At 38.1% G+C, this 14,576-nt stretch overlaps 1 protein-coding gene across 1 annotated transcript; it reads left to right on the top strand.

Moving 5' to 3' along the window:
• The first annotated feature begins 11,369 nt into the window (after positions 1-11,369).
• LOC100889979 (E3 ubiquitin-protein ligase TRIM31-like) lies at positions 11,370-13,058 on the top strand. Its single transcript, XM_003731343.1, has one exon. It carries the CDS (start codon positions 11,370-11,372, stop codon positions 13,056-13,058), a length of 1,689 nt encoding a protein of 562 aa, XP_003731391.1.
• The last annotated feature ends 1,518 nt before the right edge of the window (positions 13,059-14,576 follow it).

Below are 14,576 nucleotides of genomic sequence, written 5' to 3'. Positions count from 1 at the left end.
TTGATCAAAAACATGCCATTTTAAAAATCAAAATAGCTCTTCAGATAGTCCATTGACCCCCAATTTTTATATCATGGTTGGAAAAAGCATGAGTTGGAGATATGAATTCATGTCTCATTTGATCCTCAATTAACTCATGACGTCATCATAATGGCCTCCGAACTCAAAATTTCAATTTGCATATTATGACGTCAGCAGATTTTTGAAAAATTGATTGTATCTCTGTAAATATTGATCAATTTTCTTTCAAATTTTGATATGTTCTACCTGAGAATATTCTCTACAAAGGCAGTTGACACAATATTTCATTTTGACAATGGTATCATGGCGTATTTTTGCGATTAAAGGAGGCATGTCAATTTTTCACATTTTGCGTGTATTCTCTATGGGACATGATTTTTTCTCAAAACTGTATTCTACATTCTCGTATTTTGCGAGCAATATCTCCGTATTGTTATCTTCGTTTACGCTGAGCTTTGAGTATGTTTTAGCTGAGACAATAAGCTATCACAAGTGTGCCCTTTATTTTTCGATCAGATGCCGGGATCATGCTCATATCTCACATACAAAGTGGGATTTGATAATTCCATTTTCCGTTTACGTGTAATCTCTATGGGAAATGTTTTGGTATATCGGTAACGCACTTGACTTCCGACCTCGAGGTCCCTGGTTCGAGTCCGGGCGTCTCCAACAATTTTTTTTCTTCACTTTTTTTTCTTTTTGACCTTTCACTCTACCATCTCCTTTGAATATTAAAACACGTACAATTGCAAATAATGTAATAAACAACCATATTTACTTTATTATTACCCTATTATCACTAGATCCATTACTTTTGGCGTGTAATCCTTATGGGAGATGACTTTTTCTCAAATCTGGATTCTACATTCTTGTCTTTTGCGAGCAATATCGCTGTTATTTCTGCTTGGTTTTTGTTGATTTTTGAGTATGTTGTAGCTGAGACTATACGCTATCTAAATGTTCTCTAATTTTGTTCAGTCTGATGTCATCGTGGTCTGTTGATGATAATCATCAACATCATCATGATCATCATGATCATCATCATCGTCATCCCCATTACTATCAAGATCATCATCATCATGATCATCATGATGATCATCATTGTTTACATGTCTATATAACTTCTCCCTTTCTCAATATAGTAAATATTATAATCTCTCATAAGACTTGAAGACAGACCACCTAATTCGTCCCCATGACGAATTAAATTTCTAGTTTATTTTTACATTTAGTCAATTTATTTTGCTAGGTTTTTTTAAAAGAAGTTTCTTTGTAAATCAGTCCAAAGACTGATACATTCAAAATGTACATACTTGCATTGTTAACAATTATATACAAGAAGACAATACATTCACCAAAATTGACTAGGACCAAAAAATTGGGATAAGAAATGAAGAAGAATTAAAAAAAAATATTGCACCTCAAATTAATAATAAACCTAAACAAATATTTTTCAATTATAAAGACAGAAAAAAAGAAATGAGAATTGACAAGCTGGGGAAGACGACAAAGAGAAGAAATAGGAAAGAAAATAGGAAAGAAGGGATCTATTGAGAAAAGGTAAAAATTGAAGAGTACCATTTCATTTGCTCAGGGTTTACAATTGGCTCAGGGTTTATCAATTTCAACGGTCGTATGCCCAAATTTGCTGTAAATCGCCTAAGTGATTCATATTTATAAAAAGAACGATTCCTCAGTAATAAGTAATTATAGGCCAATATCATTATTACCAAGTATCTCTAAAATTCTTGAAGAAATAATATATAAAAGACTTAACACTTAATACAACAACAAAAATTCATTGATTCCTAACCAGTTCGAATTTACAACTGGTCATTCTACCGTTTATGTCATTTTTCATATGTATGATAAAATAATTGAGGCTTTTGCGAACAGTGAACATATTATTGGAGTATTTATGGACTTGTCAACAGCTTTTAAATCCTCGTTTAGGCGACTAAATGATTAGCTCTAAGTTATTGGGTATCTCTCTCTCTCTCTATATATATATATATATATATATATAGTTACTTTATATACAGATATCAATACCTAAACTATGCCAGTTGAAAGGTAAACAGAATGAACATCAAAGTTAAATACATACCAATGATTGAGTTTAAAACTATACATCTTGTTTTACATCGTCACACTATTCTGGCAGCAAGGAATCACCCGCTGTTTAAAGGGGAAAAAGAAATGTTGTTGTAGTTTATAGTCCACAGATGTGAAAATAACACACACATTGAATTTCATGATCGATTTAAATTTAAATTACTCATTTAAGTATTAATTGTGTTAATGTTACAATGATTTGCTTCATGTTCGACTTAGAAGTTTAATGTAAATGTACAAAATGTTTGAGCAATTATTTGTCACATATTTGTCCCCCGACTTAATTTGCCTGTTATTGTCTTAGTCAAATTGGTTATCAATTTTGTTATATACTGTATATTATACTTTGTGAGAATGTTAAACCACATTTGTATGTTTTATTGCCAATGTAAATATGTTTATAATTCAGCCATCTGGCTGCAAAGTGCAACGATAATAAAACCTTTTCAATTCAATTCATACGTGTATACAATGAACGAGATCTTGTGTACTAACTCAGATATCAATGTATTATACTTTAATTTCTACGGCATTCAATATTTTTTCTGTTTAATATGAAGTAAAGTTAATTCCCCCTTACTACGTTTATCATTCTTTAATAGAAGATTAATTGACTTTCTTTATTGTCTTTGTAATGCGTATACAGTGAGAGTCACACAAAAAAAGTTTACACCTAGAAATGTTTTTATAAACAGTAAATTACTATATATTTTTATGAAAGAGATTTTTTTAAATCCCAAATCATTTGGTATCATTTTTGTGTGATATGTGGTCACACTTGGATAAACAGGACACATTGTTTACAGGGATAGTTGAGTTCTGTTTTCAGACCGCAATTGCCTTCAAAGTGCATTCCATGGTTATTGCTCTTATATCTATGACATTTATAGTGCCCTTTTAGAACCTAAAAATGCTAGGAAGGAAATTTTGGACCCCAAAATGTGTGAAATTTGGCCAATACGATCATACAAATTCAGCTGCACTTTCAAAAAAATCATAGTGACTGTTAATTCATTATTTAATTAAAAATAACAATACTTGAGCCGGTTAAATGTGGCTATTATAAGCAACACGAAAATGCCAAAAAAAAAAAACAACATCGGCATTGGCTGAAAAACGACGTAAAAGGCGTTATTTCGTTTTTTTCAACGGGTTTTTTCAAATTTTTCAAAATATCTAATATTTGTGGTGATACACAAGTATTAGAAATCGTTAAATTTCAGCCGTCTCTGAACCGATTTTGATCAAACAAAGATGATTTTGTCATTTAAATATTATGTTCTTTCACATTTGACACTCAGTTTTTCATTATCTCACCAAAAATTATTTTGTGTGGCGCCCTGTGCAACAGAACTCAACTATCCCTTTAAGAGAGTGAAAAAATCGACTTGCGTCAAAGTGATGCCTATGTTATGTTTTAATAAAACAATTGGGATTTGGGTATTAATTCGGTCTTTGGAGATCCAATAATATCCCTAAGCAAATTAATCATGCCACACATATCATAACACACACAGGTCACACTCAGCCAGTCACGCACGCACACACACACGCACGCACACACAAACACACACTTCCGCGCACTCGCACACTCGGATAATTGAAAAATACACGCCGCCAAGTCATTATTACGTAACAAACATTTCTGTAAAACCGCAATTTCCCATTTAATATAAATACGGAAATTTAATTCAATCATAGTGTCATAATAAAAGTTTGGTGCATCGCAATGAATTGTTTCTCCCAAAGGACTTGGTCAGTCAGTTATTTTGATTTTTGCAAAATGTAAAAACTCATTGCTTTTTTCTGTTTTTTCTAGAGGGCTCAGCCATGGCGAAAAGGGCACCAATCTTTATTCTACTAGATACGTTTCTTCGAATTTCATTTTTTTTAACTCACGGAACCCATTTAAGAAATAAGAAGCTTCGCGTTAACCCAATTCCCGAATTCATCACAGAAGATTCACTTTGAATCACTCTGGCACTTGCCATGTACACATGTACCAGCATGTTCAATTCTGTATTTTTCTAGCAAGCAAAGCGATTGTGTAATACTTTTAAATATATATATATATATGCAATCAACGCACTTGATAAGACATACGATAATGTATGCGGGCACCTCGCCGAGGGGTATATACATGAATACAATTTGTCAAATATTCGGCAACTAAGATAAACGATATGAGTATATTTGGCCATCTCATTGCCCAAACGTTGCAAGCAAGCGAAGCGATTGAGTGTGGTAAAAATGTAATTTCGTTAAAAACGATAAAAAAAATATATGAAGGTACCTCGCTGTCAAATTGATTGTTATTCGGGCACCTCGTTGCCCACATATAGAAGTATTCAGGCCCCGGCCCCCCCCCCCCCCCACTCAGTGTTATTTAGGGTACGCATATGCTCGTACCCTCTTTTTGAAAGCACCCCCTATCTGAGGACTGCCAACATTTCCGAACCCCCCTTTCGCGGGCTTTTCGCGGGCTTTTCCTGCCTTGGAGACCCCCCTAAATCAGGAAAAATGCTCAATGTACCCCCCTAAATTCGGAATAATTTCTCAGGAGTCCAAAGAGATGAGAGAAAAAAAGAAAAACACCCCCTTTTTAAAGAAATCTCCGGGTGAAAAGTCAAATACACCCCTTTTTTTACAATTCTCGGGCCGGACTTTGTCGCACGAAAAGTACCCCTTTACCGGACATTTTGGCAACACGCATGCGGTCATTCCGACCTCTGAGTGGGGGGGCCGGGATTCAGGCACTGCCTGGAATCATGTTGTTGCTTTTATTGCAGGCGAAGAAGATAGACTCTTTGTTATATTCAAAATGCTATTTCCTCATACTCTCGCTGTTTCTAACCTTTAGTTTGCATGAAATCTACGTTAGTCCATCAATAATTTGTTGTTTATTATCTAATTTCTCTCGTGTCACCCCTCTTGATGTCTTGCGGCACTCCGGTTGTAAAACGCTGACATCGGCTTTAATAGATGGTCAAAAAACTAAGGGCAGATTACCCAGGCCTTGAGGGATAAACTCCTTGCCCCTTTAAGCAGGGCTCCCACTTAGCCGAGTTGTATTAGCGAGTTATGGCGAGTTGTGGTGAGTTGCCTCAAAGAGGCTCTCGCAATAACTCGCGAACAATTCGGTATGGCTTAGCGTAACTCTTTACAACATTCCACGACTCTCCTCGAAGTCGTGAGCAGTTCGAAAATTTTGAACATGTTCACAAATTTTCCCCGATTCGTTGTTATTCGAGGTGAACTCGCCTACACTCGTAATATACTCGCATTACTCGTAACAAGCTCGCGCTGCACTCTTCATAGCTCGTAGCAACTAGCCACCTTATGAAGAGTGCAGTGCGAGCTTGTTACGAGTAATGCGAGTATATTACGAGTGTAATGCTAGGAGTCCACTGGGCCAGCGCCAGTTGGTGCCGGTTCGCGCCAAAGATTATGTGATTGGCGCGTAGTGGCTCGCTGTGGCGCCGAATTAATGTCCGCTCGGCATGTGTCGACAAGTGGAATAAACTGGGTGCCATATGGCGTGCGCAAAATGCCACCCGGCTTGCTCCAAAATGTTGCGCCAGTTTGCGCCAGTTCGCGCCATTACGTGGCCATTTGATTCCAAAATTCACCCTGTTGGCGCCATTCGCGCCAATAGACGGCTGCTTTGCGCCACTTGGTGATTAGTTTGTGCCAAAGGTCGCCAAATTGGTTTGAACTTGCCGCCGCTTGGCGCGACTTGCCGACTATAATTATAAATACCGACCATCGGCTACCTGGTTCAGACCCTCCTCAGCTGCTGTATGAACAACATCTCTACTAAATAATTACAATTTTGATATGTCTGAGGCTTTTGATAATGTTGGAGTGATGATGCTGCTCCATCAGAAGATGATGAGAGATGCTGAGATGGCCACTGCCTAATGGCGCCATGTGGCGCCAAATCTCATATTGGCGCAACTTGGCGCGCGCCATTACATTCCAGTGGATTCCAATAGGCGGATTGTTTGCGCCAAAGGGCGATATGTTCGCGCCATTTTGTGCCACTTGGCGGACACTTGGCGCTGATTGCTCGATGCAAGTGGCGCGACGAAAATTTCAATCATTTTGAAATTTTCTTGCCGCCACATTCAAATTTGGTGCCGTTACGGGCCACCACGAGCCAGTTGGGAGGCAGTTTGAGCCACTCCACTAGGCACCTTATTGGCGACACTAGGCGCCACAGTAAATTGCATTGGCGCAATTCTCGCTACCCCAAATAGCGATTCTGCCGAGATCCGGGGAAAATCCTGAAAACGCGCATTGCATTATGGGATAGCTTTTCGACATTACAGCTTCCTGTGCCGTCCACCACAACAACACAGCGTCGCTTTCGCTCGGAAAGTTCGTGATCACAACCCTCTCTTTCACGGTAGAGTTTAACGGCCTTTTGTGCTAAAGTCACTAATTCTGCCCGAAGCTTTCCATTGCATGGTATTCCTCTGTCCGTTAAGATTTTTTTAAGTTCCGAAACTGTTTTTTTATCCATTTTGTGGTCGACGAGAAATACATGAACTGAGTGTTGTCTCTACACTGTTTACTGTATCGTCTGCTCGTGATTGTGACGCTGGTCGCTACATGCACAATTTTAAGACAATTATTTTTTTTTTACTTTTAGATTAACAGAAAAAAAACATGAATAAAAATAAAATCTTTCCTGTAAACTATTTTTTGCTTTTTATTGTATATTCAAATTGAATAAAAACAAACTAAATTTAATGCATATATTATAATCTGTACAAATTACACTGATTGGCATCGATTTTAGCGTGCGTGAAAACTCTGCACAGCGAACACAGGCGCTAGCGCCAGCGGGATGGGACTCTATACCGGAAGTTGTAGTGACGACCCGAGAGAGTGAAAATTACCTCGTCTCGCGAATTTCGAGATTTTCGTACCTATTTAGGGTAGCGAGAATTTGGCACCACCTGGCGCTGGCCCAGTGGACTCCTAGCATTAGCGTGTTCACCTCATAGAGATATATAACTAACAACACTGCCTTATTAAGTATATATCTCTATGGTTCACCTCGAGTAACAACGAATTTACCTCGAGTAACAACGAATCAGTGAAAATTTTGAACATGTTCAAAATTTTCGCTGACTCTTTGTAGCTCGAGGTGAATTTGCTTAACACTCGTAATATACTCGCATTACTTGTAACAAGCTCGCTACCTTATGAAGAGTGCAGCGCGAGCTTATTCGAGTAATGAGTGTATATTACGAGTGTAGTCGAGTTCACCTCGAATTACAACGAATCGTTCACAATTTTGGAACTGCTAACGACTTCGAGGAGAGTCGTGGAATGTTGTAAAGAGTTACGCTGACCCATTCCGAATTGTTCGCAAGTTATTGCGAGTGCCTCTTTGAGGCAACTCACAATAACTCGCCATAACTCGCTAATACAACTCGGCTAAGTGGGAGTCCTGCTTTAGAGTGGAAAAAAGGTGAATTTTAAAGTGAAACGCACACAAATAAGAATGCTCTCCGCTCTCTCTCCCTCTCTTTCTCCCCCTCTCTCTCTCTCTCTCTCTCTCTATCCATGCCTCTTTTTCCATACGCTTTCTATCTTACACTCCTTTCGTCCCCATTTTCCTTTCTTCTCTGCTGTACACTGCATGGAGGACGCAGATCTGATCACCCCAAAAACATGTTTCGCTAGTTTGACAAGCAATATGTATTACCAAGGAGATTTTTACAGAAAACATCTATCTGTTATTACAGCACAACCTTACCAACTATTTAGGTTAGTAGTGAGCGGGTAGACCCTATTGTGGCTTTACAAACATGTCCTCATTGGACAAACTGGATTTGAAATTTATGTCGACCACTTATACCCAGTCTGTAGTTTGAAACTATTAACAGAAATATTTATCCGGGAGTTTTCGGCATATTTCAATATAAACACGACAAAAAATTACCCCCCCCCCCCTTAATCAAAAAACTTTTTATCGAAAGGTTTTGAGCAAAAACAATTGGCAGGAATGTTTTCACGCTTATTGAATAATTTTTCTGTGAAATTAGATTGATCCATTGAGTCATGCATGAGTGAGCAAAAATTAAAGTCACAAGGGTAATTTTGTGGAACTGCATGGATTTTCGCGAACTTGGTTCATGGTGCATATTTTTGTGTTATTGTATATCATCCATCGCTTGAACCCCTCAGACCTATCCCGACACTTTTTCTCGATATTATGGTTTGGTGGGCACAATTTAAAAAAAAATTGGGGGGTGGGTGCAGAGAGGGGGGAGTTTTGAAAGAAGACGATTCGTTGTACCTTTCTCGACTCATAATCCTTGTCTGAATTCAGTCCCTCCCCCTCTCACGCGAAGCTTTGACGTTACATTAAAATATTAGAGAAAAGAGACGATTCGTTGTACCTAATTTCCCGACTCTTTATCCTTATCTGTATTCAGTCCCCCTCTCGCGCGAAGCGCGGAAGCTTTGAAAGAAGATTATTCGTTGTCCTTTTCTCGACTCATAATCCTTGTCTGAATTTAGTCCCTCCCCCCTCTCACGCAAAGCTCTGACGTTTTATTAAATTATCAGAGAAAGAAGACGATTCGTTGTACCTTTCTCGACTCTTAATCATTATCTGAATTCTGTTCCCCTCCCCTCTCGTGCGAAGTTTTGACGTTTCATTAAATTATTAGAGAAAGAAGGCGATTCGTTGTACCTTACCCGACACTTAATCCTAAATTTGAACTCAGTTCCCCCTTCCCGCGCGAAGCGCGGAAGCTTTGATGATTCGTTGTACCGTTTTCAACTCCTTTTCCCTTTTTCTTCCTATGTCCTCTTTTTTTCTTCTTCTCCTCTTTCTCTCTCTTTTTTTTTTGGGCGGCGTTTATTTATTTATTTTTTTGGGGGGCGACCGCCCCCACCGCCCCCCTGGCTACGCGTCTGGCAGGGCTATGTTAGAAGCAATCAGCTGTAGCCTGCAAAGCTGATTCATGCAGGAAGTCCATGTGTTAATACGACATTTTGAAGAAATCATCATAGAACAATTATAAAAGGGCGCCAGTAGATGGCAGTAGACCGTCAATTTTTCGGAGGGCATTGAAGGTTTCACAAAGCCTAGTCATGGAGCTGCAGTTTTGCAATAAGGTTTGGTGATTCTCTTGTTCAGCTTAAAATTATTGTAATTCAATGAGGAGTTCAATCAAATAGTTGACCGTTGGGGCTGGAGAACTTTTTTCAGGTGATCGTTTTTCAGTTTATGGGGGGGGGGGGGCACACCAACATTTCATTCTGCACAGGTTCTTTATAAGGAGCTCCAAAAAAAGAGTAAATGTAGATTAGCGACAACAAACAAACTGCCATTATCATGCACCTCCCTGATTAATGCTTAAGCATTTCTTATTCCTCATCAACACCAAGCTTCATGTTGATAACACGCAAAGCAAGCAAAAAGAACAAGAATGAATTGTGAGACAGCATTTTTAATATAATTCATGATGCGTATTAATGTATTGCTTATGCTCATGGTGTTTATGATTTACTCTTCTCTTCCAAAGAGTAATTAATAGTTTTACTCCAACGTTCCTTTTGAATCAGGGTGTCAATGATAAGATGTATATTACGACTTGTACACCCAGTCCAGCTGTATGTTCTTCCAATCCCACTAAAATGTTCTATTAGCAATAATATCGGCAAATGTGTAAAATTGAGGTCCTATATTAATTCTAATTTTATCGGCATTATGTCCTAAAAATTCGAAATATCTTAATGGGTAGGGGATGTGGGTCCCTCCATTTCATTATCCGTCGATCTTGTTGTATAATACGCAGCATCTTCTCCATCAGTTTTATTTAAAATGTCATAACATTAAAAACATTTTCACATTTCAAATATAAAACTTCGTGCATTGGTAATAGTTTGCCCTGAATAGCATTAAAAACGACAAGAAAGCATTTAATGTATTTGATTATTGATCTATTATAATCTTGAATTATTTATTTTATATATTTATTTGTTTGTTTATTCAGATCCTACGCCTTCTCAGGTCAAACAGGCAAATTGCCAACAAAATTGGAAAGGAGAATTCATAATGCAGCGGCAGAGGAGCCATGTCTGAATTGGAGGGGGGCGAAATTTGCTTTAATTTATCCAAGCAAGAATTGAACGGGGTTGGGGTAAAGGTAGACACAGGAAAGAGGGAGAGATGGTTATGAAGTTGAAAAAGTATGGTGTACAAGAGGAATATTAGGATAATAATAATAATAATAGCTCGTTCTTATATAGCGCTTTTCAGGACCGGAGGCCCTCACAAAGCGCTTTTACAGATAAGTATATTATTACCCCGGTCATTGGATGTGAGAGATCAAAATGGAAGAAAAAGAGATGGGGGAAAGGATAGGAGAGGTGAGCTAGAATGGCAAGATACGCGCAGTACAGCATGACGGTCCTTACAATTTAGTTATATTTCACCAAGTTGAGTTTCAATGTACCAAAGAGATACTACAAAGAATGTACATATCCCAAATTGAATAACGTATTAGGTACGCATAACTCGAGTATGGCATAATAAGTAACTAATACAATACATATCTAATTGAAGAAAAAACTGATACAAATACATATCACCGTAACCACCAAACAGTACCAGTACTATTTGTGGGAAATCTGGGAATTCCCACGTCCTAATGAATAATTCATACTCATTTAAACCCTTGACTACTGAACGCTCTCATCTCGTAGGTTTTAATACAGGGACCAGATAGTTCCTGTACACAATGAGTTAACTGGTATTAATGCGAGGAATCGCTGACAGGTGCGTGGGTGAACGGTTCGGCTATCAAAGCAAAAGGATCACACGTACCGAGGTTAAACATAAAACTTTCTATTGTGATTGTTGGTGGGAATTTCCACCCTCTAAGGAAAAAAAAAAGTTTTGTTCATAATAGTACAACTGGTTATAATTTGAGTTATTGCTGACTGAAACATCATCATACGCCTATTACTGAAAGCATAGACCCCGTTGGAGCTACTTTGTAACGTAAGTACTAGAATAAGTGTAGAGTAATTTCATAATGTTGTAACCGGTAGGCCCTATTAATCAAAAAATGCATGTCTCACATTTTCAGTGAAATACTAGCTAGATAACTATTTATAACAATATGTGACAATTTTGATTGAGTTCGCCAATCAATTCATCGATATGTCTTTTTTTCGCAGGTCGTGTGCTTGAGTAGTCAACGATGGCTTCTTCCTCGAAGCAGGCTTTCCATAAGAACCTCGAGTGTCCTGTCTGCCTGAGATTCTTCAAGGACCCCAAGATCCTGACCTGCTCCCATACCTTCTGCAAGGGTTGTCTCGAGACTCTCCTGGAGCTTTCTCGGAACAAAGACTTACTGCTGTGTCCTACGTGCAGGGGGGAGACTTTGGTTCCTGGTAGAGACGTGGGTAGATTGCTATCAAACATAACAGTCAGATCACTTGTTGAAGATGTGGAGACCCAGGGCCCTTCTAATCAAGAAGACAAATGTAAAAAACATACGAACCAAGATGAAGATTGTTTTTGTCTTAACTGTCAAAAGTATGTCTGCTGCAAGTGTGCCATATCAGAGCATGTAAAGAATGCTCACACTATCCTGGAAGCAGGCGACCATGAAAAGAATAACATCGAGGAACTTGCATCCAAAGCGAATACAAAGATACGCAACGTTGACAACTATGTTACATTAGTTGTAGACAAGCGTAAAAGGGTGCATAACGTACATGAACAACTCAATGATGAAATAGATGATACTTTTGAGGAATCAGTTCAGAAATTGAAAAAAATAAGGACTGTGTTGAAAAATGAAGTCGGGCACAAGTTAGGTAAAATAAAGACTTCATTGGGAGACATGGAGGAGTCAGGCCGTAAGCAAATAGACCAGATTAAGAAAGCCCGGGACTTGGTTAGGAATGGTTTTCATATTCCTCTCCAGACAGAGGCTCTGACCTCGCATAAAGCGAAGTGTCAAAAGCTGGAAGAGCTTCTAAGCCAGATTGGGCCAGATGTGGAGCTGCCCAGAAGAACTGCTGAGGAAGGTGAAAGAATCGGGTTCATGAGTCTGGGATCGGATGGACTCCAGTTGGGCCAGCTAAGACAAAAGGAGTCCAAATTGGTATACAGGGAAGCTCCGCTGTCTGCTGGAAATACCATGGACGGAATGGCAATATCTCCAAATAATGAGATGGCCGTTGGTTGTAAAACGGGAGGAATAGTCTTGTATTCTTCTGAGGGCATCATACAAAATACCGTTCTGAAATCTGTTCAAATTTATGCCCTACACTTCATGCCTGATGGTCGATACGTCATACGCGACTCTCACAACAACATTGTCTTGTACACAGAGCTTTGTGAAAAGGTTGATGTAACCTTTGAGACAATTGATGTTGCGAAAGGTGGATGTGTTGGTGGTCTCACTGTAGGAAAGGATGGGCTGATCTTCGTAGGTTACTATAAATGCAAGAAAATACAGTTATTTAAGCCAGAAGGTGGGAAGGCATTGAGAGAGATAACGTGTAACGGATTTCAAACAACGCAGATATTTGCGATGACATCCAGTCAATCGATTGTCGTTCAGAGTAATTCGTACAAGGTACAAGTGATCAACGATGTGTCTGGTGCTAGCATTCATAGCATCAACAAGGATGGTAAACGCGCTTTCCCTGCAGTGTGTCAGGATAATTCAGTTATCATTGCATGGGTTAAGCGCGATCAGTGCCTGCTGAGCATCGTTCAGTACACAAAAGAGCTCAACTACATCAAAAACATTCTCACTGATTTCGAGATAAGCAAACCAAATCGAGATTGGTACTATTTACGGGCATTCAAGACGGGAGAGATTGCTTTCTGCACTTCTGATAGATTTTACATCTTCCATGAGACGTGGGAGTAAATTTCAGTTTTGCATTTGAGACTTGATGTTAATCGAATATCGGAACTTTAAAACTCCCGGATGCAATCCTTTCAGTGCTCCTGCTTTGTAAACAAGCCTCTACCGAAATGTAATGTAAATCAAAGAGTAGGTCTAGACTCCACTCTATTATAATGCTACCATAATGCTGACCGATTTCATCATGATGTCGGCAGTAGACAATGTAACGTTTACTCTTATGAAGTATCAAGATGTTGGTCTCATCATTGCAAACGGAGGTTATTTTATAGACAGATTAGGGTAGATAATCAAAATCAAAGACGGGGAGGGGAGGGGTAGCCCAACTTCTAATCGACTGAAAGCATACATTGCTAATTTAATACACAGTTATTCCTGCTATTATGGGGGTGAGCAGCATCTTCCTCTCAATGCTGTGTAATACTAGCAAGATTCTCTAAGTGTTCACTGTAGTGGCAACATAAGCAAATTATTATTCTCAAATATTACAATGTTTCCGAAAACGTTTATTAAATATATGTAAGGTATTATGGATATACAATTTGTCCAAGTTTATTTACTTAATTCGTATATTGGTAATCATGGTGAAGGCATAATTATATTTTTGTTTCTTTGTTTGTTTTTTGTTCCGAGGACATTTTAATATTTTAGGACATGTTTTAAATCCTGTATATCCATAGTTGTTCACTGGATCTTTGCATAGAAACTGTGAATTTGGTAAACTTTCTTAAATGCCTTGCTCTGTACAATCCCTAATTTCTCGTTCATTAATTTGTCTATCTTTCTTTGCTTATTATACATTTATAATTAATTTATTCATTCAGTCATTCATTTGGCTAGGTTTATTGGGATAAAAATCTTTGCAAATCTTTGCAAAAGACTGATACATCAAAACTAACATAATTACATTGTTCAAAATTATGTAAAAGAATACAATACATTCACCAAAATTGACAATGAACCAAAATTGAGATTTAGAAATGAAAAATAATCGATATACATATTGCATCACGAATGGGTAATGAACACATATTTCAATTATAAGGAGAGAAAACGAGAAATGAAAAGGAAAAGCTGGGGAAGATGACCGAAAGAAGAGAGAGAGAGAGAGAGAGAGATGAGTGATCTGATGAGGAAAAGTAACAGATTTAAAAGATCCATTTCATTTGATCATGGTTTACATTTGAATCATAATACAAGCGATTAAAAGTTTAGCTTTTAATTATTGGGTATATGTGTGTATATAGTGACAAAAACATATATAAATACTTGAACTATGTCAATTGGAAAGGTAAACAGAGTGAACATCACAGTGACATAGATATAAATGCTTTTAGTTTGGAACTATAGATCATGTCTTACATCGCTACACTATTCTGGTACTCTATACCCCGCTGTATAAAGGGGGGGGGGCAGAAGAATGTTATCTTATTTTATGGTCGAACGATGTGAAAAGAATGTGTTGTGAATTTCATGATCAATGTGAAATAAAATTACTTATTCAAGGATTAATAATGTTAA

The sequence above is a fragment of the Strongylocentrotus purpuratus genome, unplaced genomic scaffold, assembly GCF_000002235.5.
Source record: "Strongylocentrotus purpuratus isolate Spur 01 unplaced genomic scaffold, Spur_5.0 spur5_scaffold_2, whole genome shotgun sequence".
Taxonomy (NCBI): domain Eukaryota; kingdom Metazoa; phylum Echinodermata; class Echinoidea; order Camarodonta; family Strongylocentrotidae; genus Strongylocentrotus; species Strongylocentrotus purpuratus.
This window is presented reverse-complemented; position numbering and strand designations above follow the sequence as displayed.